At 56.3% G+C, this 24197-nt stretch overlaps 1 protein-coding gene across 18 annotated transcripts in view; it reads left to right on the top strand.

The window, feature by feature from the left end:
• The window catches only part of SRCIN1 (SRC kinase signaling inhibitor 1), a 75840-nt gene that overhangs the window by 4511 nt on the left and 47132 nt on the right, over positions 1–24197 (top strand). For 15 of the 18 annotated variants that reach the window (XM_074388669.1, XM_074388670.1, XM_074388671.1 and 12 more), the window contains exon 2: positions 6744–6806. The exons of the other annotated variants lie outside the window; for them this stretch is intronic. In XM_074388669.1, coding sequence (XP_074244770.1) covers positions 6744–6806 — 63 coding nt within the window. The remainder of the gene's footprint in view (positions 1–6743; positions 6807–24197) is intronic. 18 annotated transcript variants of the gene reach the window in all.

Genomic DNA, 24197 nt, shown 5'->3' with positions numbered 1-24197 from the left:
CAGCAGACTTACGTCTTGCTTCAAGCCTGGTTTCCTGGCCGAGGGGCCCCTGCAGGGCACAGGGTGCTGAGGGTGAGGCTCCTGGTAGCCTAGGCTCTGGACTGTAGGATTGGGGGTGTGGGGGGGTCAGGTTGTGCCCCCCGAGTCCTGGCTGCCTGCTGTGGGGGGGGCTGGTGCAGGTGCAGGCTTCAATGAGGCACTCAGACGCTCTTTGAAGAATCCCTCATTGGCTTCCTAGGGCCCATTCGAGCAAAGATAATAAAAATCTGGCCGTCAGCGGGTTTGAGGGCTGTACTGGCTTCCCCTTCTTTCATTTCAAGCTCTGAAAAGCGGAGATGAAGGCTTCGGATTTGCCTGGGAAGCAGTGCCTGCCCCGAGGGAGGAAGGGAGGGAGGCAGTGAAGGAGGGAGGACTGAATTCCTGGCATGGGGGGGTAGTTTCTAGGGAAGTGGGCAGAGGGGCAGGGGCATGGTCCCCAACGCCTGCCAGGCAGCCTAGAACCTCAGGGTCAGAGTTCCTGTACCCGATACCTGGGCTCCAGCATCATCCTCAGTTCTGGGGGCTCCAGAGCACTCCCCTGGGTGCCCTCCGTCTTCCTCCACCCCCATCTCTCCTCTGTGCCATTCCATCTCCCTATGCCTACCCTCCAGCTCCCTGCCCCTCAATTTCTCCTGTGCTGCCCTTCCTGCCGTCTCTCTCGCTAACCCTGTCTCCTCGTCTCTTCTGCCTCCCCTTTCTCCCGCTGACTGCCCCTCCCATCGTCTGCCTCCCCTTCCTTTCCCCAGCTCTGGCCCTGCTTTCGAGGACTGGAAGGTTGAGACGCCAGGTTGGGGGTGGGAAAGTGGCCTCAGAAGGGATGGGCCTGGCCTGGGTTAACTATTATGGTCTGTCAGGTGCCATAATTGACAGAGTCCAGGCAGGAAGGGCTGCTGAGCACTTAAGAGTGTGTGTGTGTGTGTGTGTGTGTGTGTGTGTGTGTGTTGAGGGCGCCATCCCCGTCCCCACACCACTGCGGGCACCTTGCCCTGACATTGGGCTCTTTCTCCCCTGCCTCAAGCACTCCAGTTTCCCTGCTCTCCTCCCCTGCCCCTGGGATTTCTCCTTGCCTACCTCCGGCCTCCCGCCCGTCCACCCGTCAGCCCCTGCAGGTGCTGTGCTGCCCTTGCACTGCCCCTCACACCCACCAGACCATCTCCAGGTGCAGAGGCGGGAGGGAGGCATCCAGGAAGCCTCTCAGCTCCATCTCCCACCCTTGTCTCTGGTGGGCCTGCCTGGAACCCCATCCACACCCTGGGGCCCCTGTGCCATGTTGTAAAGCCCCCAGCACAAAGACGAGACCCTGGTGGAGAAAGCAGTGCGCTAAGTCAGGAGAGCTCATTCTTATCCTTCCTCAGTGCCCAAACGTCTTCGTGACCTTGAGCAAGTCCCTTCCCAGCCGGGCCTCTTTTCTCACCTGTGAAATGAGGGGGCGTGGGCTGGCTGATCTCCAAGGTCTCTTGTGACATTCCAGCAGTGTTGTGTCTCTCTTCTGGGTGATTTGCATATGCTTTGCATATATTAATGGTGCCTGCTTGAAGGGGGAGGGTGCCGCCCACACCCGGCCCAGAGTCCCACCCACCATTCCAACTCCCCTTGCCCATTGGCCCATGCTTTTGCTGCTCTGATTTCCCAGAGGGGTGAAAGCTGGGCCTGAGCATTCCCTGGGGAGGTAAGTCTGACCGCTATGTTCCATCCATGCTGGGGGCAGGGTGGGAGGATGGCCGTAGTGGAGGGGACCCCTGCCCTCAGCACTCCTGCTCCAAAAGGTCAAAACAGAGAAGCCATGTGCTGGGTGAATTCACCAAAGTTGCCTGTGGCTAGGATGGGGTGCACAAACCCCCACGGAGGCCGGGTCCTGCCACAGGCAGAGGGGCTTTCGGCTGCATGCCCTCCTCTGCCGGGAGTCAGAGCTCCCCCTCTGGCTTCGCCTCCCGGGCCCAGCCAGGGCAAGTCCTGTCCTTGTGCCCCTGCCTGCTATTGCCCGTTCCCCTGGGGTCTGGGTATGTGTGTGCTGAAACCTGGGCGCCAGAGATGGTCACCGAGAAGGACTAGGTCATTCATTGCCTCTCTGGGACCTCTGTGGCTCACAGAGAAGGTGGGGCCCAGGCCCCCTGCAGGGGTCATGACATTATGAGGGAGGAGAATCTGCCACCCCAGTCCTGCCCCTACCTCCAGCAGCCCCTCCTGATCTTGTGGGGACCTCCCCCAGAGCCTCCTCCCATGCCGCCCTCAGCTCTGCGTTGATTCCTTTTATTTACATATCTCCCCTCACCTGGGCAGGGCTGGGTCAAGGGTGATAGCCTGGAGAAGATACTGGAAGTCCACTGGGTCATGAGAAGGGTCTCTGAAGGCAGGAACAGAAATGCCCTCCACCACCAAGGAGGACTGGGCCAGAGAAACGCAGTAAGAGAGATCAAGGTTAGACTTAGTCTTAAGGAAGGACTGTCCCAGGGGGCAGATTCGTTTCTGATCCTGGAATTGTTGTGAAGATTAAATGAAACAACAGATGAAAACATCCCGCATAGTGCCGGACACATAATAAACAGTCAATAAATGTGATGGGATGGGGGACAGATGTCTCTGAACCCAGAGAAGACTCTTCTCTAAGCCTGAGACTTAGGACTTTGCAGACGATGAGGACTTGGAGGGGCAATTCCTAGAAGAGCTGTTTCCCCATGCTCAGGCTGCTGCCCCTCACCCTACCTTTCGGGCCCCACGCATGCACTGGGCTTGGAGCCCAGCCACCCTGGGACACCCTGCCCTCATCCTCTCTGCTGGGGGTGGGCAAACAGAAGGGTGTGGAGGCTGGAAACCTGCTTTTCTCCCCCTGCCTCCATCTCCGCATAGGACAGCTTGAGAGGAAGCAAGCCCACGCTGTAGTAGGAGGAATCGAGGTTAGATAGGAAGATAAACCTCCCGGCGTGTGGCCACTTCAGGATGGGAGGCTCTGGTGGTATTTTTGCGTCTTTCACCTCAGTGACAGTGGTCTGTGAGCACCGTAGGCTAGTCTTGGACCTAGGGGCAGGGGACTGGTCAGCATAACCTTTCAGATGACCTCTGGGCTTCCTGAGGCATTTGGCTGGTGTGATGGACAGAGAGCAGGGGGCTCTGCTGGGGAGGGGTCCAGTGCTTCAGGAGAGGGAGAAGAGAAGGAGACAGAGAAGCTGCTCCTCTGCTCCTCAGGGCAGAGAGGTAAATTGTAAAGAAGCAGCGCTGGGCTGGAGTCAGCTTGCCTGTCTCCCCTACTGCTGTGTGACCTTGGCAATTTAGTCGCCCCCTCTGGTCTTCAGTGTCCTTGGTATAAGAAAAGAGGGTGGGACTAGAAGACCTTTAAGCTCCCTTCTAGCACTCCCAGGCTCTCTCTACCTCCTCTCCCTTGAGATAATATTGCTTTGCCACATGGAGGGTGGGAAGATTGTTTCCCAGCTTCAGCTAAGCAAAATAAAAAAATGGAGAGTTGGCCCAAGAGGATATTGGAATACATAAACACACACACACACACACACACACACACACACACACTCACTCATTCCTTACAGATAGCCTCCCTCCTGTTGCGAAGACACACCTTGCCTACAGCTGCCCTCCCAGTCCAGGGGATGGAGAAGGGAGTGGCTAGAGGATTCAGCTGTCCTCTGAATTCTAAACTCACTGTTTTCCTCCCACCCCAGCAGAACTGGCTTTGCCACACTCCATTCCATCCAGGGACTATAATCCAGTCCGAGTTTTCTTCCACAAGGCACTTCCAGCTGGTGGCGCAGCTCCCCCACAGCCTTATCCTGGCTCCCGGTAGCCTCGGCCACCTGCTTCGGTTGCCTGCATGTCCTGGTGTGGAGTAAACCAAGACTGGAAGGAAGCTGGGTTTTCTCTTGCCTGTCTTCCTCACCTCCGCAAATGCACTCACTCATACCAGAGCACTGGCTTCTTTTCCATTCCAGCTAGCAAATGCTGGAGACCACAGACCCAGGGGGCCACAGAGGGTCCCCTAGACTCAGTTTATAGAGAGACCCCAGACCCAGACACCCGGTAGAAAGAGCCTAGCTGTTTCTGTTTGTGCAGAGCTGGGGAGACTAGGGGGAGGGGAGGATGTGTTCTGCAGTCTCCCTTCACCCCTAGGGTGCACGATAATGGCGGGTGCAGCACACACCAGCCTCTGCTTTTTTTTTTTTTTTTTTGAGATGGAGTTTCGCTCTTGTTACCCAGGCTGGAGTGCAATGATGGCACGATCTCGGCTCACTGCAACCTCCGCCTCCTGGGTTCAGGCAATTCTCCTGCCTCAGCCTCCTGAGTAGCTGGGATTACAGGCACGCGCCACCACGCCCAGCTAATGTCTTTTGTATTTTTAGTAGAGACGGGGTTTCACCATGTTGACCAAGATGGTCTCGATCTCTTGACCTTGTGATCCACCCGCCTCGGCCTCCCAAAGTGCTGGGATTACAGGCTTGAGCCACCGCGCCCGGCCCAGCCTCTGCTTCTTATGGGAAGAATGAATGACCCCATGGAGGGAAGGCCCTCCATGGCTCCTTGAAGCCTTGGGGTTGGGCTTCGCTGCCTTCTCTCCTGGGCCGTCCTCTGCCTGTTCCACCCCACCCAGTGACCAGGCTGGCCTGGTGAGTCCCCCATTCTTGTTTGCAGCCCCCTTACCCATGGAAAGCTAGGGCTCCGTGGAAAGGCAAGGGCTGTGGGGACTGCCACTGTCTCACTTTGTCCACCTCCGAACTTCTACACTCTCCTCTACCTGGGCACGATGGGGACTTCCGGTTGGTAAAAACAAAAACCGAGAAGGGGCTTGTGCGGGCCTTCCTGGAGCTTCCTCTATCCTGGAAGTGGGAGGGGCAGGAAGGGTCTCTTAGAGAGGCAGAAGTCAACTAAAGAGGAGCTCAGGAAATCCTGGACCCGCCTCTCTCCTTAAACCTGAGGGCTCACTCGTCTGCTGGTCCATTGGCAGCCTGGGGTTAGAACAGTCAGAAATCTTCTCTTCTACCTTATTGCCCATAGGAGATAATTTCTACTGGAGCAGCCACTAGAAAGAGGTTAGACTTTAGGAAGAACTTCCCAGAGGCCACCAAAAGGGAGATGGCCAAAGACTGGGGAGGTTGGATAGGAGATGTTTAGCTCCTGGGTTCAGAGCTCGGGGTCTAGAGTCGGACAGCTCCGGGATGCAGTTGCAGCCCTGACAGTCACTCACTGTGTGGTTTTGGGCAAGTTGCTTCACCTCTCTGAAGCGGTTTCCAGCTCTGTAGATTGAGGGCATTAACTGGCTTCCTCACAGAGCGGGTAGCAGGTTTAAATGAGGTAATTTAGGCAGAGCTCCTGGCACACAGTAGACACTCAACAAATAGTCATTTTTTGGTCCTCCTCTTCTTCTGTCTGACTGAATGACTGAATGGGAGCCCACCCTCCACTGAGGAAGGGGCATGCATAAGAAATCTCTTTAGATTTTTCTAGAACCCAGATTCTCACTGCAGCCTGTCTGGGGCTGGGCCCTTGGAGCTGCCACTTAGGGCTGGTGGTAAGAAGGAAGGTGGAGCTCCTGAGCCTTCACTCCTGTGCCTCCCACCGCCTCATCCAGGAAGCCCTCTAGGGCTAGACATGTTAGTGAGCATTCTTAGTATTTTCTCCCAGTCCGTGTCCCAACAGCTGTTTCTCCCTGTGATGTCCGTGTTTTGGGTAATCAGTGGGAAAATTGGAACCATGAGATTGGCAGGGGGCTGTGAGAATGCCTGTAGCCAGACGTGATGTGGGAATGGATGGGTCTGAGCCAGCCAAGGGAGGGCTGTGCCTGAGTGGGTGCCAGGCCACCGCGTCTCCAGGCAGGAAAGGTCTTACTGCTGCATGCCCCAGGGTAAAAGGCTAATAGGTATGGCAGCATGAGGAAGGTGGGGTCGGTTTAGAAAGGACTTCCCTGCAGGGCCAGGCATGGTGGACAGCTGCAGGGGACCCTGCCTTGGTATGTTGAGGGTTGGGGGCGTGGAGGCAGGAGCTAGGTGAAGGACTTGAGGCAGGTCTGGGCAGGGCATCCTTCTCCTGCACAGCTCCTAGCACAGTGTGCACCTAGGAGTGCCTGTTGGGTGGGAAATGCCTGTCTCGTCAACACAGGCAGGGGAAGTGGGGCTTTCTCAGGGTTAGTGGGGAGTGGAGCAGATGGGAGTCTCTTAGCCTGGGGAGAGGGTTGTCACCAGGGCAGTGATGGCAGGCCTCTCTGACCCTGAACCCATCAACCTTCCAGAATGGCGTGATTTTGCAAGTCGGAGGCAGACCAGCTATCATTTGGGGTCTAGGTTGGGCCCCCTAGTAAAGCGTCTGCCCCCGTTTCTGGGAGGAGAACCAGGCATGGCTTGTCGGCTGTCTGTCCTGGGAACCCGATTCTGGGGACCCTATGTTTTCTGTGTTGTCCTTCTGTTTGTCCCCCTGTCTGTCTCCCACCAGTGTCTCTGCCTGCTCAGTCCCTGCTCTTCCTATGACACCCAGTCTCTATCCTGTCTGTCCTGGGGGGCCCACCCCAAAGGGAGAGCTCCTAAGGCTCTGCCCTGCTCTATCCCTGTTTCACGTCCCCCAAACCATGGCCCATGGCCCTGCCCCAGCCCAGCCCACTTTGGGAGCCCCTGCCCCGCCCCCTCCTCTCTCCAGCTCCTCTGCTTCAGCCGGGCCTTTCTGGGTATTCATTCATTCACGACTTTCCTCCTTTCCTGTCCCTCACCCAGGGCTCCAGCGTGCGGCGGGAGGGAAGCCTCCAGGACTCTGTTCCCTCTGTTTAAAGTCTCCAGGTTAGTAAGCCAGGAGGGAGGCCCCCACCATTCCCCCTCCCGCCAGCTCTCCGTAGTCAGATGCCCCTCCCCAGCCTGGAGGGCCAGAAACGGGGAGGGGGCTATCCCTGGTGGGCCCAGTCTTTGCCAGGGGAGGGGGGCAGCAGATAGCTGACTCTGGGGAGGGCACTTTGGCTGGCAGAGAACATGTCCGTGTGTGCATGTGTGTGCATGAGTGAACGTGCGAGCGCAAGCACACGTGCATGTACGTGTGTGGGCTGCAACGCCACCATGTAAGCAAGAGCTGGGGGGAACAGAAGACGTGGGAACCCTCTGCTGACGGGGCTTGTGGCCTGGGGAGAGGGGTCAGGAGTAAAGGGCGCCTCTTATAGGGGAAAACTGATGTTCCAGCAATGCCCAGAGGGTGGAGGATGGGAGAAGACAGGACCGTTTTATTTAGCTTACGGGCACTTGCAAAGTTGTGATCTCATTTCATTTCTTCAATTGTTTGCTTGTTCATCCATTCATCCATTTATTCAATAAAGACTTATTGAAGGCCGGGTGTGGTGGCTCACGCCTATAATCCCAGCCCTCCTTTGGGAGGCCAAGGCAGGCGGATCATGAGGTCAGGAGTTCGAGACCAGCCTGGCCAACATGGTGAAAATACAAAAATTAGCCACGTGTGGTGGTGGGTGCCAGTAATCCCAACTACAGGGATTTGGGAGGCTGAGGCAGCAGAATTGCTTGAACCTGGGAGGTGGAGGTTGCAGTGAGCTGAGATCGCAACACTGCACTCCAGCCTGGGCAACTCTGTCTCAGGAAAAAAAAAAAAAAGACTTACTGAACACTTTCTCTGTGCCAAGCACTGGGCTAAGCTTAGAGTCCAGCAGCAACCAAGACAGATAGGTTCCTGCATGCTTTGCTTAAGTGGTGAGCAAATAGAGGTTGAAGAGTTGGAAGATTTCCTGGCTCTGGGGGCCTGTGCTCTGTCTGTCTGCCCCTGCTGCCCCTGCTGGCAGCTCCTTTGTAACTTTGTCCCTGAAGAGCATCTCCTCATAGTGTGACCCTGCCAAGCAAGCAGTGACTTGGCCTACAAGTCCCTGGTGACCCTGATGACTAAGGGCAACACTATTAGGCTGCTTCTGAGACCGCTGCAGAGGACATCAAGGAGCCTGGCTGGAGGAGGGGGTGTGGGTGGGGGAAGCCACCCCCACAAATCTGGGCCCAGGACCTGCAGCCTGGAGCACTGGACTTTAGAGTCAGCCTGCCCTGGGTTCAAACCCCCACTTCAGCCATGTCCTAGCTGTGTGACCTTGGACAAGCCACTCTCCCTCTCTGAGCCTCAGTATTGGTGCCTGTGAAGTAGTACAAGAACACCTCCCAGGTAGCATTGTTGAGAAAAGTCAAGAAAAAGTAGTGACAGGCCCACAGCAGGGACTGCCTAATTGCAGGTGCCCTTTGCATCCCCAGCCGCTGCCCGGGGTTGGGCAGGCTATACCCTGGGTACTGTCTGGCGCTGCCCTGCCTTCTCTGGAGAGGGGCTATTTTCAGGTTCCATGTCCTCCAGCCCTTCTCCAGCTCTCTGAACTGTTCAGCCCCAATCCGGGTGGGCAGCTGGAGGAGGCAGCTCTTCTTGCCACCGTGGCTGCTGCCGCCTTGATGGCTTTTTAATAACTTTGCTCTGAGACAATCTGCAGAGCGCTCGTTTGTCTGCCTCTTAATTAAAATTACCGTTTTCCTAAAAGAGCAACGACACTGCTCCCTCCCTCCCCCATCCTCGGCTGCTGGGAGAAGCCAGAAACAGGAAACGCGGAGGGACTTGAGATTGCAGCTCTTTCCCTCCTTCTGGCTCCCGTGAGTTACCCCCCAACCACTTCCCCGCACCAACAGCAGAGGGGCCAGCTCAGACTGCAGTGTGGGCTCAGGGGCAGTGAACCAGGCAGAGGGGGCCGGGGCAAGGGCCTCTGAGACCTGAATATTCTTCTCTTTCACCCACCCTCTTCTGGAACAGCCACAGTGACGGAGAGCTCAGTACCTTACAAGACTTACTTTCTACATCTGTAAAAAGGTGAAGCAGCTCCTGTCCTGGCTTTATCAGCCAGAGCGGAATAAGACATGGATGGGTTCCGGAAGAGTGTGATGAAGGATTATTGAAATGCCTGGTGAGGGTAGAGGGATGGGAGGCGGGCGGCTACCGTGCTAGTGGACACTGGGTCAGCCCCTCACTGTTGACTCTGGTTTTGGTTAGAAGAGACCTGTGGTCCCTCTGTGGGCTTTCAGGGGATGGGCTCATTGAGTCATGGCTGAGTTTTGAGAAAAAAAACTGATCACTGGTAATGATGAAAACACTACTGGCCGGTATTTTTGGGGTGCTTTCTGGGAGCCACCTGCTGGGTCATGCGCCGTACAGGCGGTAGTGCACTCCAGCCTCACAGCTGCCGTGTGAGCTCAATGCTGCTGTCTCGATGTTTGGCGGGGGAAGAGCCACACAGACCTGAGGGGTTCCGTAGCATGTCTGGGCTCGGGGAGATAGTCCCAGTGGTTAGCAGGGCAGCCTCAGCCCCACACCCTCCACCCTCCAGCCTCCCCTCTGCCTTCGCCTGAAGCTTTGCATGGGTCTCGCCCCATTCCCTCGTGCACCTTTGCCTCGCTCTCTGCAGTCCGGAAGCAGGGCTCCTCTGCGGCCCAACACCATGAAGAATTGCTGGGATTCATCACCTTCCTCCCCGACTCCATTCCTCCTGAGGAGTCTGTACTGCAGCCAGGTGGGGCCCCTACCAGCCCGCCTTGGGTCTGGCCTTCTCCCCCGTGGGCCTTTGACTCTGCGGCTTGGGTCCCCTTTATCACCTCCCACTCTGCTCCTCCTTGAAGTGCCCTTCCCCCAACAACCACCTCTGGGCTTGCCCCTGGGATCTCCCGGAGCACCATCAAACCTTTGGTGGCTCCTGATGTGACCTTTCTTGAACAGTCACCAGTTCTGGACATAACGAAGCCTACTAGCCTACTTTTGCTTGTAGGGGCAGCCAACTCAGCACCTACATCTGTAAAATGGGGTACCTGCAGGGGCAGCAAATGAGGGATGCTAGGGAACGGTGGGGACTGTGGTGAGGAGAGGCGCCTTCCTGCCTCTGCAGCCCGTACTTCCTTACCTCGCTTTCTGTGCTCCTTAGAGGGATTACAATTCAAAGAAATAACACCAACCACCACCAGCCCCTCCCCCCCAAGAAAAGCCTGTGCCTCAAGTCAGTTCGGCCACAGTGTGATCCTTGCTAAATCATCTCATTCATCTTGGCATCCCCAGAATGCCTAACACATAGTAGCTGTGTATGAATCGTTTGTTGAATGACTACCTAACCACATGTGTGCCAGGCACTGTGCTAGATACTGTACACATTTTATTTCTTCCCATCTTCACAAGGGAGGCACTATTTTCTCCATTTTGCCATTGGGGAAACTGAGGCCTGGAGAGTGAAATGACTTGTCCAAGGTCACACATATGGGAAGTGGCCAAGGTGAGATATGAGCCTTGGCTCGCTGTGTCCTTCTGCCTGTTCTCTTTGGTCATGGGGGTGCCTACATGGGACACATGGCCCCTGCTTTCAGTGCCCTGGGTAACAGGGAGCACTTGTGTGGCTGGTGACCACCTGGTGGCCATGCATTGCTCACCTTGCAGGGTGAGGAGGCAGGGTGGGGAAGCAAGGGCTGCAGAGGCAGGAACCCTCCCCCCAGCATGCCCCTCCCCCCTCAGCTTCCGGTCCCATCCCAGCAGCCTGGGGATGGCGGTGTGGTGACAGGTGCCGAGCTGCAGAGATGACAGCACTGCTGATTCCCCCGTAATTACCGTCTGATGAGACACCAGAATTAGCCACTGCGCAAGCATGGGATGCAGACATGGGGTACTTGCAGGGAAGCAGCTGAGGGTGGGGGAGCCTCTCCTTCAAGCCTGGGGCCCGCTGGCTGCAGGGTAGGGTCAGCACTGGGAGGAGGAAGTAGGTTAGCAAGGAGGAAGCACTGTGTGGTTAATATGCCTCAGATATTATCATGTGGGCTTGTGGTTTTCCAGTTCTCAGAGTGGCTGACTGCCAGATGGGGCATCCAGGGCCTCAGGCCACTAGCCAGAGAGTTCCAGGCAGAGCAGGCTGGCCACTGAAAAGGAAGGGCGGAGGCACACCTTTTGGTGTCTGAAGCCGGAGCTCTGAGGGGCGTAGTTGCTGGGAGGCACTAAGATTCAGACCAGACCCCTCAAGTGACATTAGCAAGGCCAGGCACCAGAAAGCAGATGGAAGTGACTGGAAGGAGCAGTTTCAGCTGACTGGACCAGGAACTTCACCCATCCCAGGTGGGAGGAGTCAGGCTGGCCCCTGAAGTCTGAGGCTGGGGGAGGCCTGAGCGTTAGGAGCAGGAGCTGAGGAAGCAGGACTCTTAGGCCCTGAGCATTTGTTCCTCCTGGCACGTCCCATGGGCAGGAGGGGCACTCGCGAAGGCACTTTAGTAACAGAAGCAGACAGGAGGCACCTGAGCTGCTCAGACCTCATCTGGACCATCTGAAGGCCACCAGCCAAGAAAGAAGGGTAGTGACAATAGGGGTTTATTCAACAAAGGGTGGTGCGGAGGGCCAGGGCGCTGGGTGGGCCACGCAGGAAGGACCCGAGGGCTCATGACAGAAGCTTCAGGTTCAAGAGCCTCTACTCTGCTCTTGAAAGGGGAGGTCACGACCTTCCCCCAGGTTCCTCCGAGGGCCCTGGGCACAGACTGTGGCTCATTTTGAGGAGGCAGGAACTCCACAAGATGATTGGTGCCCTGGATGTAATGAGTTCTTCATTCCTGGAAGTATCCAAGACCTGGCTGGCTGGAGCTCCTGATCTGCAGTTCTGTCTTTGCACAGCCTGTGGCAGGGGCTGGGAGGGCTTCGTATCCAGCGCAGGTACGAGAAGGCTGGGAGGAGGGCTGTGGAAAGGAGGGTCCCCCAGAAGGTCTTTCAGGACTGTGGGACCCCCTTCCAGCCTGGGTTTCTGTGATCAGGGTGGCTCTGCTTCCTCCCTCTCCTCCGGCCCTGGGGAATAGATTCCCCCTAGGAGGACTGGGTGGAGGCTCTGTGATGAGCTGGGAAGGAGGGTTGTTTCCATGTTCTCTTCTTAGGGTGTAGGATGGACAGAGGGAATTTGTGGGGCTCCGGCCCAATGGCTTAGATGAGTACTCACAGACAACCTGGTGGCAGGATCAGCATCTTCCTCAGGGGAGCAGAGTGTAGTGGAAAGAAGGTGGATCTGGGTTAACCACTCCCGCAGTTGAGATCAGCCTCTTCCGCTCAACTCTGACCTTGGACAAGTCACTCCTTCCTGAGCCTCAGTTTCTTCACCTGTAAAATAGGGGGGTTGCAACCTCACTAGGTGACTATGAGAATTAAGAGAATGATGGCTGCACAAGCCCTTTGCAGACTGTCATGAGTATGTATGGGTGTTCAAGAGTGCTTATCTATAGCCGGGCGTGGTGGCTCAAGCCTGTAATCCCAGCACTTTGGGAGGCTGAGGCGGGTGGATCACGAGGTCAAGAGATCGAGACCATCCTGGTCAACATGGTGAAACCCCGTCTCTACTAAAGATACAAAAAAATTAGCTGGGCATGGTGGCACGTGCCTGTAATCCCAGCTACTCAGGAGGCTGAGGCAGGAGAATTGCTTGAACCCAGGAGGCGGAGGTTGCGGTGAGCCGAGATCGCGCCATTGCACTCCAGCCTGGGTAACAAGAGCGAAACTCCGTCTCAAAAAAAAGAGTGCTTATCATGGCCGGGCTCGGTAGCTCATGCCTGTAATCCCAGCACTGTGGGAGGCCGAGGCGGGTGGATCACCTGAGGTCAGGAGTTTGAGGCCAGCCTGGCTAAAACCCTGTCGCTACTAAAAATACAAAAATTACCCGTATGGTAGCATGGGCCTGTAGTCCCAGCTACTCAGGAGGCTGAGGCAGGAGAATCGCTTTGACCCGGGAGAGGGGGGTTGCAGTAAGCTGAGATTATGCCACTGCACTCCAGCCTGGGTGACAGAACAAGATTCCATCTCAAAAAAAAAAAAAAAAAAAAAAAATGGTTATTTCATGGCTGCCCATATTTCCCACGGCTTCCAGCAAGCCTGATGCTGGGTTTAAACTCGTCACTCAAGATGGATGTGTGGATTGGAGAAGGGTGTATTTTGCAGAAGGGGAGGCGGGTTATTTTTCCCCTGCTTAAAGCCTGTGCTCCACCTTCCCAGATTCTGCTCTGATGGGAGGGTTGAGGTTAGACAACAAAGAGAACTTCCATAAGATGCCCCTGGTATCTGACCAGGTCCCGGCTTCCAAAGACTGCCTGGACCCAGAGGCCAAGCAGGAGACTTGCCAAGCCTCCTCCTGCCTTCTCCAAACTCTGAACCCCGGGCTCCCTTCACCTCATCCTCCATAGTCTCTTGGGATACTAACGAGATGTCCTTAGGGAGAGAGAATCATGGGCTGCAGATTCCACTATTTGTTCTCAGCTGGTTTGCAGGGTGGCAGAGAAATTAACCCATGAGGTGAAGGCTAAGCCTTGCGGCCCAGCAGCCCTGTCCTTCCCTGTTAGCAGAGCTGGAAGCTGAGCAAAGGCCTGCTGGCTCCTTTGCCCTGGTGGAGGCGCTGAGCACCTGTAGAGGTGGAATGAGGGCTGGAGGCACCCAGGTCCCGGAGGCGGGTCTCACTCATGGGCATCGTCTCATTGGCTAAGCATTGGTCAGAGTGGGTGGCCTTGACATTACTGGGCTGATTCCTCTATTTTAAGACTGTGTAAACACCTTAGCAAGGAAACCCCGCACCTGGCAAAGTGGAAAAGGGGCTGAAGATGTCGCCTCCATGAGGGACTCAGGATAGGCAAATCCCTACCGTCTTCCACCCTAAGCTGGAGATACATCGACCTGGTGCTTTAGGGAGCCCCAGATGCAACACATGAGGTGCAGGCATGGTGCCCTCCCTGTCCGTGCGGCATCTAAGGTGGCAGAGGGGGATGCCCTGGTGGGCCCAGGTGTACCCCCACATGTAGACTGTCATGCATATGTGTGGGTGTTCAAAAGTGGTTCATGGCTGGGCACGGTGGCTCACACCTGTAATCCTAGCACTTTGGGAGGCCAAGGTGGGCGGGTAGCCTGGCGTCAGGTGGAGGGTGCAGGTGAGGCAGGCTGTGACGGGCAAGCGCCGCAGTGCACAGGTTTGATAGAGGCAGGAGTGAGCAAATATGTGTGCCTGGGTGACTGGGGGTATGCTGGGAACCTGGAGGAACCCTGCTGGCTCTGTGGCCAAGGGAGCTGCCTGAATGCTAGGGTCAGGGGGCTGGGACAAGGCCTCCTAGGGAGGGCCTGTCCCCACAAAAGGTGGTGTCTCTGAGGAGGATATCGAGGGCATCTGGGCAAGGCTGGGTCTCCTGCCCAATATGTATGAGCCCTTTGATGAGGACTTGGTGTTGAAAATGCTCTCCTATCGGGAGGCAGGGTGGTGGGTGGGGCTTCTACCGCTCACTTCCAAGGGATTGGACTCTCCCCCGGGAAACAAGATGCTGCCCCCTGGGCATGCTTTCAGCCGGAGGCAGCTGCTAGGAGGGGGCAAAATCCCTTTCACACACAGAGGGCACAGCACTCTGAGGCTGGAGTGCCCCTTGGGGAGAGGATGCTCTGGCAGCCTCCTCAGAGTGAGGGCAGAGCCGAGGACAGGCGCCGGCCTCCCTCCCTTCCCACCCTCCGCTATTCCCCCTCCCTTCCCGCTCGGCCTGTGTTCCCCTCGGCTGCCTCTCCATGGAGATGTGGAGTTGACAGGACACTTTCCCTGGGCGCGCAAGCAGCGGAGAGGCCACACCGGAGTTAGCTGGTTTACACAGTGCCGCGTGGGCACATGCCAGGGCTGCTCCCAGCCTTTCCAGCTCCGGCTTCAGACTGGGGGTGACATGCTGCCCCCCACATCTCTGCCCCCTCCTTTCCCAGGGAAGCCAATTAGCCAGATCTTCATTAGAAGCCAAAAATCACAACCCCACAGTCCTGGGTCTGATAAAACTCTGACAGTGGGGTGGAAGAAAATGGGGCTCTGGGGCAGATCAGAAGGAACTGGCTCTGCTCAGCCGGGGTCTGCGGTCTGCAGGCCTGTTGCCTGTCATTAGCTTCTGCTGCTTTTTTTTTTTTTTTAAAAAAAAAAAAAAAAAAAAAAAAACAAATGAGAGAACTAAAGCTCTGAGCGGCCCCTTACCTGCTCAGGGTCACATAACTAGTCAGTGGATCCACTGGTTTTTGGTAATGTCACAGCTTGGCCTGCTGTGTGTGAGAGAGGCGGGGCGGGGGGAAGAAAGGGGGTTGTATATCTGGAATTCTGGGCAAGGGGCTGACTTGTACATTTTGCAAGGACTGGGAGTCTTGTCTGAGTGTGCAGTTGGGGTGCCCTGCGGGGACCCTGATTTCTGTATGGTGAGCATCCCCCTGGGCTGGGGTGAGCACCGTGGCCCCCAGCCTTTCTCCCTGTCGGGGGCTGCTGCGGGGTTTCTGCCTTGCTGCTGATACTTCCTAAGGAGATTGTTAGTCTGTGTCCTCCTGGGGCCCGTGGCCTAGAGAGGGGCTCCCGAGGCAGCTGCTTTCTGGGAAGTGGCATCGTGGAATGGAAAAAGCCTTGCCCCTGAGGGCCAGGACCCCAGGGTTCCACTTTGGGCTGTGCCTTCAGCTCCTCTAGTTGGGGTCAGGTTTGTTCTCTGGGCCTTGGTTTTGTGCATGGGAAAGGCATTTGGCTGGAGAGAGCACTGTGGCTTCCTGACACAGGACGGGTAGGCAGGGGGACACCTCTTCCCCAGAGCTGAGACCTGAAGGGAGGCCCCACCTCACCACCAGGGTCTGAGAGCTGCTGTGCTGTGGGGCCTGGGGCACTGGAGGGGGGGGGGCAGCTGCAGCCAGTGCGGTTGGTGGAGGTGGCACCAAAGGCAAGTTTGAGTGTCCCCAGGACCCCACACCACTCCTGATGTGGTTGGTGGGCCTCCTCACCACACCCAGTTCTGCTCCTCTGGGTGAAATGGCCCCTCTGCCATCAGGGAGGCCCCAGTCTGAGGGAGGAGATGAGGGCATGTGACCTGGGAATGTCCCGGTCTGTGTGAGTGGACACAGTCTGCCTGGGATGGGCGAGTAGGAAGAGCTATGCCAGGGAAGCATCTGATGGGGCATCCCCTGTCCCCAGATGACCACCCGCAGGCAGCTTGACCCCCTCAAATCTGCTCTCCCTAGAGACAGCCCCAGCAGCTTCACAAGTAGCAGCTGGGCCCAGGCCTCCAGCCTCACCGCTCCTACTAGGCAGGTGACAGCACCTTCCCCCAGCTTCAAAGAGGTCCTTTAATTAGATTCCAACTCGTTTACCAACTAAGTGGCCTTCAGTGAGTTTTAAATCTGCACAAATTGGCTTGTGTTTTTCTGCCTGCACAGAGCTGTGACTGGCAGGGCCCTCACCCTCCCCGGCCTCCCTTCATGTCACCTCTGCTCCCGGCTCCCTCCAGGGCTCTGTCATCCCCCATCCCATCTGGATGCCCAGCTTCTGTGGAGCTTGGGAAGGGGGTTGCAGGATTCCCTGGGCAGAGAGATGTAAGAGACCACAGGGTCAGAGCCCACAGTCCTCATCCCTCTTTCTGTCCCTGCCCCTGGGGAAGGGAGTCCATGTGATGACTCACGTTAGAGATCACTCGACCTCCCGGAGCCTCAGTTTCCCTTGCTGCTCCAGATGCTTCTCCATAGTGGCTTTATATATCAGTGCTGGGAGGTCGGGAGGGGGGCAACACGTGTGTCACCTGCCAAGAACCACCTGACACCTCTTACCTTGTCTATCTCCCCCTGCCCCCTCCACGGCTGTGCCCAGGGAGTGGGCATGGCCCATGCTGGGGCGATGGGCTACACCTGGCCTCCATGCTGTTCTCTGTCCTCCTTGTCACCTGTGGTGGGGAGGGGGACTGGTGTTCCTTGGAGACACCTTGCCTGGCCTTGCCCCATGTCCCTAGTGCTCTGCCCCCAGTCACCAGGCGTCTGTATCTTCTAGCCATCTCTTCCACGCCTTCAAGTCAGCTCCATTTCCTCCAGGCCCTGCCTCAGGCCTCTGCCCAGTGAGCTCCCTTCCCCCTTCCTCTCTGTCTCGCCTCCTAGTCCAGGCAGACTCTCCTGAAGTGGAGGCTGACATTCAGGGGGTGGCTGAGCTGGCAGGGAGTGGGAATCACTGTGGGGAGGTGCAGTGTTCCTGGCCCACCCTCTGTGCCAGGAGCTAGGCAGGAGCCCCCCCCCCCAATCCTCAGTCCAGCTGCCTCCTCCCCTCCCATCGCCCTTCCCCCATCACACGCCCCCATCTTTGAGGCTCTAGTTGGAGTGACAGGGAGACTCAACAGGGCGCTGGGTATTAGCAATTTGGGGGGATATTACACAGGAATGTTTACAGAAAGGCAATTGCCCGGAAAATGACTTTGGTTGCTGTGGTATGGGGCGGAAAAGATGGTTGTAGAAAACAGACACAGATGGGCTTCTGCTCCAAGGACCAACAGCCAGCCAGCAGAGAAGGAGGGGTATGGGCACATGAGGAAGGCAGAGCCAGGGGCACCCAGGGACGGGGAGGCCGATTCCTTCACTCGCAGGGGATACAAAGGGTCCCCTCCCCTGATCCAGGTTCCCAGAGCCTCTGCCAAGCTTGAGACAGATCTGGTCCCAGTTGACCTTTGTCCTCTGCCCTCCAACCTCCAAGCACACAGTGTGCTTCCCAGTGTAGCAGGCACCCAGCAGGATGGAGCTGTCAGGCACAATCGAAAGTGGCAGTGCCTCAGGGCTCCTCCTGGGTGACTTGGGCTCCCGTAGCATTGGCTGCAGAGGAGAGACTCGGGGAGCCTCCTGCAGTGTGTTTGTGTGTGTGCGGGAGTGTGGCCTGAAGTGGGGGCTCCACCCTTCCAGCTGCCTGCATGCTCCCCTCCTGTTGCCCTGCCCTGCCCCAGCTCTTGTGGGGTTGTGAGTTGGTGTCTTCACCCTGAGTGCTTCTTGCCCTCCCTTCCCACCAGGGCTATACCCCAGCTGCCACCCCTGCCCAGGCAGTGGGTCAGGGCAGACATGTGACATCCTCTTAGGTCCCCAAGGGAGGGGTTTTATCCAGCCTCCTGATCTCCACAGAGAGGGTGACAGAGACCTGAATTCCAGATCCTGTGTTTGGGGCTGGGAAGGACTCACGTCAGGGGCCCCAGAGAGTCCTCCCTTTCCTGAAGCTGGTGGCTTTGTTTCCTCTACTTTGTCCCTTTGCCTCTCTCCTTCCTTCTCCCTCCCTCTCCTCCCCTCCCCATTCTCCTCCTCTGCAGATGACATCATGTGTGAATGTTGCCCAGGGGCAGCCAGAGGACAGAGTAGAGGGTTACATCTGGGGTAAAGATGCCAGGTGGGGACTGACTTGATGGCTTATAAGATGGTGTCGCTAAGATGTTGGGCTCTTAATTGTCATAATGAGTTACAGTGATCTCATGTAAAAGAATGTGGTCGCGGATAAAAATAAATGAGGCTCATAAATAAACGTGGAATTTGGAATTGTTTGAACATATGACAACCGCCCTCTTCCCAAGCACCTGCGCCGTGCTCCCATCTGGCCACTGGGGGGCGCCTGCCCCTTCCCGGCTACTCCAGCCTCAGGCCACCTTTGCCTTCCCAGTTTCCCAGGCGGGGCAGGCTGAACCGAGGGTGGCAGAACCCGCCTTCCTCACCCTGCCCTTCCCGCCATTCAGATTCTGGATTTCGCCAGTTTTCGAATCTTCCCTGTGGCTTGAATCTTGGACTCAAAAAATATAGTCAGCCTTGCACACTGAGGGTCCTTGGAGAAATGAGAAGGCATGCAGCGCCTCCCTTCTCTCTCTGGCTTCCCCAACCCCATCCCTGGCCCAACTCCCCTCTCCCAGGGTACCCTAGCCTTGCTTCCCCTCCCCTAGAGTTCCCAGCCTCCATCTCTCTATCGCAATCCCCCTCCCCCAGGAGAACCCAGCCCTGCTTCAGACCCCTGCCAGGGTCTCTCATGCCCTCCCTGCCTGGAACAGGAAGCATTGATCTGTGCCGGGCTGGCCGGTGCGCAGCTAGATTGGAATCGATCTGTGTCTTTTCCCTGGGCTGCTCAGGTCCAGGGAGGGTCAGGGCCACTCTGAGGACTTGCTGGTGGCTGGAACAGGCGTAGGGGTAGCAGGGAGGTCATGCTGCTGCGACCCCACGAGCCCAGGGAGCCCATCACTGCTCAGGAATGTCTTTCATTGAAAACAACCTGCTTTCTCCACCCTTGTCTTGCTCGCCTCTCACTCTGTGCCCAAAGGCAAAGTTTAGACATTAACATCCCCATTTTACAGATTAGGCCCTTAGGCTCAGAGAGGGAAAAGAGCTGTAGACTGAATGAATAATTAAATTAATGAGGCTGGGTATGGTGGCTCACACCTGTAATCCCAGCACTTTGGGAGGCTGAGGTGGGTGGATCGCTTGAGCTCAGGAGGGGAGACCAGCCTGGGCAACATGACAAAACCCTATCTTTTTTTTTTTTTTTTGAGACGGAGTTTCGCTCTTGTTACCCAGGCTGGAGTGCAATGGCGCGATCTCGGCTCACCGCAACCTCCGCCTCCTGGGTTCAGGCAATTCTCCTGCCTCAGCCTCCTGAGTAGCTGGGATTACAGGCACGTGCCACCATGCCCCGCTAATTTTTTTTTGTATCTTTAGTAGAGACGGGGTTTCACCATGTTGAACAGGATGGTCTCGATCTCTTGACCTCATGATCCACCCGCCTCAGCCTCCCAAAGTGCTGGGATTACAGGCTTAAGCCACCGCCCCCGGCGACAAAACCCTATCTTGACAAAACAAAACAAACCCCCAAAATTAGCTGTCACGGTGGCATGTGCCTATAGTCCCAGGTACTTGGGAGACTGAGGTGGGAGAATAGCTTGAGCCCAGGAGGTCGAGGCTGCACTGAACCGTAATCGCACCACTGCACTCTAGCCTGGGTAACACAGTGAGACCCTGTCTCAAAATAAATAAATGGCTAGCCTGGGATCTCTCAGAACTAAGTTGCTAAGACACCCAGGGTGACTCTGGCATGGGTCTTTCTCTCCCAGTGTTCTGATTTCAAGTGCCTGGCCTGCTCAAAGAGTTAAAATCATGCCCGAGTCTTCACAGCCCCCCCCAGGAGGCTGGTCACTCACTGGCCTCCCTCTGCCAAGGACAGAACGCTCCCCCACCCTCAACCAGAAGCCCAGGCTCATCCTCCCAGCTCAGCTGGGGCCCCGAAGAAAGAAGTTAAATCTGTACAAAGTAGGAAGCCAGGACAGCTGGTTACCCAGCGCTCCCCTCTCCCCGAGCCTCAGCTTACTTTTTTGTTATATAAAGCCAAGGATCTCAAAGGTTCTTAAACAGATTCTAAAGCTTTTCACATCAAAGCTCCTCCTTGCCACCACCCCTTAGAGAGGGCAGATCATCTCTCCTGCCTCCTTCCCTCTCTCTCTGCCACCCCTTACTATCTAGCTCCTGCCCGCCTACCCCAGTGGCCCCAATGCCAGAGCACCGGAGTGGGGAGTGGGGCCTGGAGGAGGCATTGAAGGGTTTGTTTCTGCTCCCCTCTCTGTGCAGGCTGCTCAGCAGCCCCTCCCCACTGCTGACTGTGAGGGTTGTGTGGCTGCAGTCATAAAGTGCAGCTGCCGTGAGCTCCATGCCCTACCCTCTGCCTGCTCCAGCAGCTGGGAGCTGGGGCCCCTCTCTGCCATAATCTGCCTGGGAGAACTGGGTGACCTGGGGACCCTCCCACCCCACAGTCACCATCCATCTCAGGTTGGTACACTGTTTGCTCCATCCCAGACACACTGATCCCCCAGGAGGTAGGGAAGGAGGTGCTGGCATGAGGAGGGGGTAGGAGAGGGGATGAGGAGCTCTTTTGGCTCCAGGAAGGAAGCAGCTGGGAGATGATAATTGGAGACCTGTCCGGATGTTGTCCAGAGCCCTAGGAGGGCAGAGGAGGCTGACTGTCTGGCACAAGGAGGAGGGGGTCCTTCTGGCTCAGGCAAGACTAGGTCTGAGCTGTGGAGCTGGGTTCCAGCAGCAAGGCCATGGCAGGATCCACGGGCCTGGGCAAAAGGGGGGCTCTTGGCCTCAGAGGGTCCCCTCCTGCTCACTTGTACCCACTGTGCTGCAGACCTCCGGCTGGTGGTGAGGGTGAGTGGAGGTGGCAGAAGGTTAGGGGTTACAGGAGGCAGCCCTCTGACTGTGGTTGAAGCTGTTTCTCCAGCACCCAGGGAACCCCGACCTCCTCCTGGAGGTATGATTCAGGCCACTCCCCTTCAGCCACACTTCTCGCCACTGTGGGTTGCCAGAAGTACCTCAAGGGCAAGGATTGGGTCCTCTGGAAGATGACCCCAGTGTCCCCAGGCTCACTCTGTCAGGGGCCATTTCACACATTTCCTTCGTATCAAGAAACCCTTTGTACTGTACTCATGCAATATATATTTTTTGTTAACCCAGCTCACTTTGAACTTTAAATTTGCTTAAAAGGAAACTTTATTTCACTACCGTCCCAAGGAACTATATCCATAAAATCACTGGTTTGACTTTCTAGTTGGGGCTTTTTCTAATCCTTATGAAAATAAAGGTATTTAAAAAAAATAAAATAAAAGAGGCTGAGCATGGTGGCTCACACCTGTAATCTTATCACTTTGGGAGGCCGAGGTGGGTGGATCACCTGAGGTCAGGAGTTCAAGACCAGCCTGACCAACATGATGAAATCCAGTTAAAAAAAAAAAAAAAAGCTGTGTGTGATGGCTCCCTTTTTTTTTTTTTTTTTTGAGACAGAGTCTCACACTGTCTCCCAGGCTGGAGTACGATGGCAGGATTTCAGCTCACTGCAGTCTCTGCCTCCCGGGTTCAAGTGATTCTCCTGCCTCAGCCTCCCGAGTAGCCGGGATTACAGGCACCCATCACTACGCTCGGCTAGTTTTTTGTATTTTTAGTAGAGACAGAGTTTCACTATGATGGTCAGGCTGGTTTTGAACTCCTGGCCTCATGATCCACCTGCCTTGGTCTCCCAAATTGCTGGGATTACAGGTGTGAGTCATTGCACCTGGCCTGTGGCCCACACTTTTAATCTCAGCACTTTGGGAGGCTGAGGTGGGGGAATCACTTGAGCCCAGGAGTTTGAGGCCAGCCTGGGCAACATAGCGAGACCCCATTTCTAAGAAAAGGAAAGAATTCACTGGGCATTATGGCATGTGCCTGTGGTTCCAGCTACTTGGGAGGCTGAAGTGGGAGGATCTCCTGAGCCCAGGAGCTTGAGGCTACAGTGGGCTATGATCACACCATTGCACTCCAAGCTGAGTGCCAGAGCAAGACCCTGTCCCCCCAAAAAGAGAAAAAGGAAGGAAGAGAAGACAAGAAATAATGTTCTTCCCAAAGTCATCTCTCATGTACTTGGACCTTCTTTTGGGGAGCAAAACAGAGGATGGTGACCGTGGTAAGAGGGACCACCCTAGACCCAGGGCCACACTGGTGAGACCAGCCAGTCCGTGAGGAAGCCCACACGGTGCCTTGTGGTACTGTCAGTGCTCACTCAGGCAACGGTCATCGCGGAGAGCCTGGTGGTACAAATGTAAGAAATACTGAGATTAAATCAGGCCTCTACCACTCAGTGTTGCTTTACGCTGGTCACTGGACTTCTCTGAGTCCTGGTAGCCATTTCTTAAATGGGGACCATGCCAGGCGCGGTGACTCACACCTATAATCCCAGCACTTTGGGAGGCCGAGGCAGGTGGATCACCTGAGGTTAGGATTTTGAGACCAGCCTGGCCAACATGGGGAAACCCTGTCTCTAAAAAAAACAAAAACAAACAAACAAACAAAATGAAATGGGGACCATGATAACACCCACCTGATGAAGTGTAAGGAGGCACGGAGGCCATGAGGCAGGTGGTCAGGCCCTGGTGAGCTGCGGCTCTCGTGCCCATGGAGCCCTTCTTTCCTTGGTTTGGGTGGGAGGTGCTGGGTCCTCTCAGGCTCTGTGCCCATGATGGACACACCCCAACCATAGCCCAGGGAGGGCTGTGTGTGTGTGTGTGTGTGTGTGTGTGTGTGTGTGTGTATGTTGGGGGCGGTGGCTTTTCTTGAAACCTGGCTGAATCTCCTCTTTCCTCTGTGGCTGGGCAGGGGGTGGCAGGCCTGGCATCTGTCCACAGACCTCCTGACAGAGGAGGCTTGTGACGAATCTGGCTGGGTCCCAGTGTTTCCAGCCGGGTCCCCTGTTGCCCTGGGTTGCCCTCGGAGGAGCCCCGTGAGTCAGGCCACACCGAGGGCAGGAGTGCATATGTCTGCTGCAGCACCTGATGCCCCAGTCCTAGGCCACACGTGGGGGGCTGCGTTGGGGCTGGTGGATTGTGGGTGTGCAGGAGACGCTGTGCTTGTCTCCCTATGGGCTGACTTCTGGGGGGACAAATCTATGCTTGATGCCCAGGAATATGGCTGAGGTATGTCCCTAGCAACTCCTCCCACCCCCAGGGGCAGGGGTGACTTCTGGAACCCCTGGCCACTGGCCACTGAGGCTGGAGGGTGCAGGACAGCAGGGCTGGGCCTGGGGAGGCCAGGAACTCAGGGATGGTGGGCATCTGGGAAAGGGATTCAGAGTTCCGTGAGGGACCTCAACCCCCGGCCTTCTCTTTCTTTCGCTTCTGTGTTGTCCTTTGTCCCCTGTGCGTCTCTTATGGGTCTTGAGCTGTGTGTGTGTTGAGAGGGACTGAAGAAGGGAGGGAGAGGTGGGGGGAGGCCCCGGGGAAGGCCTTCACCTGTTCTGTCTGCTTTCTTTCTCCTTTGAGTTTGTTCCAAATCCATCTCTCACTGTCCTCTCTGTGCCCAGCCTCTCCTGTCTGTCCATCTGTCTGTCTCTGGGGAGGGAAGGGAAAGGGGGTCCCACTACCCCAGGCCCTGGGCTTCCATCTCCTTGGGAAACCTGGGAGCAATGTTTGCCCTCATTCTCCCCCTGTGTCCCTGCCCTGGCACTCTTCCCGGCTGGCCCCCAGCCTTGAGGATAAGTATGTCCTTGACACGCTAGTCTGAGGGAGGAGGCAGGCCTCCCCCCACCCAACCTCAAAGGAAGACTACAAGCTCTTTTTCACATCTTTTAGGAATCATCTAAAAGGCACCCCCCCCCCCACTTCCCTCACCTGCTGGCACCAGCTTTAGGAGGGTGTGTGGCTGGAGAGGGTCTCAGGACACCTTCTACCCCTTTCTTCCAAAACCCTTCCTTTGGCCTCAAAGGGAGCACTCCCTGACGGTCATTATCACCCCAAACCCACGGAGGAGGAGCAGAAAGTATCCAGCCCTTGATCCTCACCCCTCCCTGGAGGCCATAGGCCCACTTTCCACGCCATCCACCCTCCTCCCAC

Source organism: Saimiri boliviensis, chromosome 17 (assembly GCF_048565385.1).
Source record: "Saimiri boliviensis isolate mSaiBol1 chromosome 17, mSaiBol1.pri, whole genome shotgun sequence".
NCBI classification, from domain to species: Eukaryota; Metazoa; Chordata; class Mammalia; order Primates; family Cebidae; genus Saimiri; species Saimiri boliviensis.
Note: the sequence above shows the minus strand (reverse complement) of the source record. Positions and strands in the feature narration are given on the sequence as shown.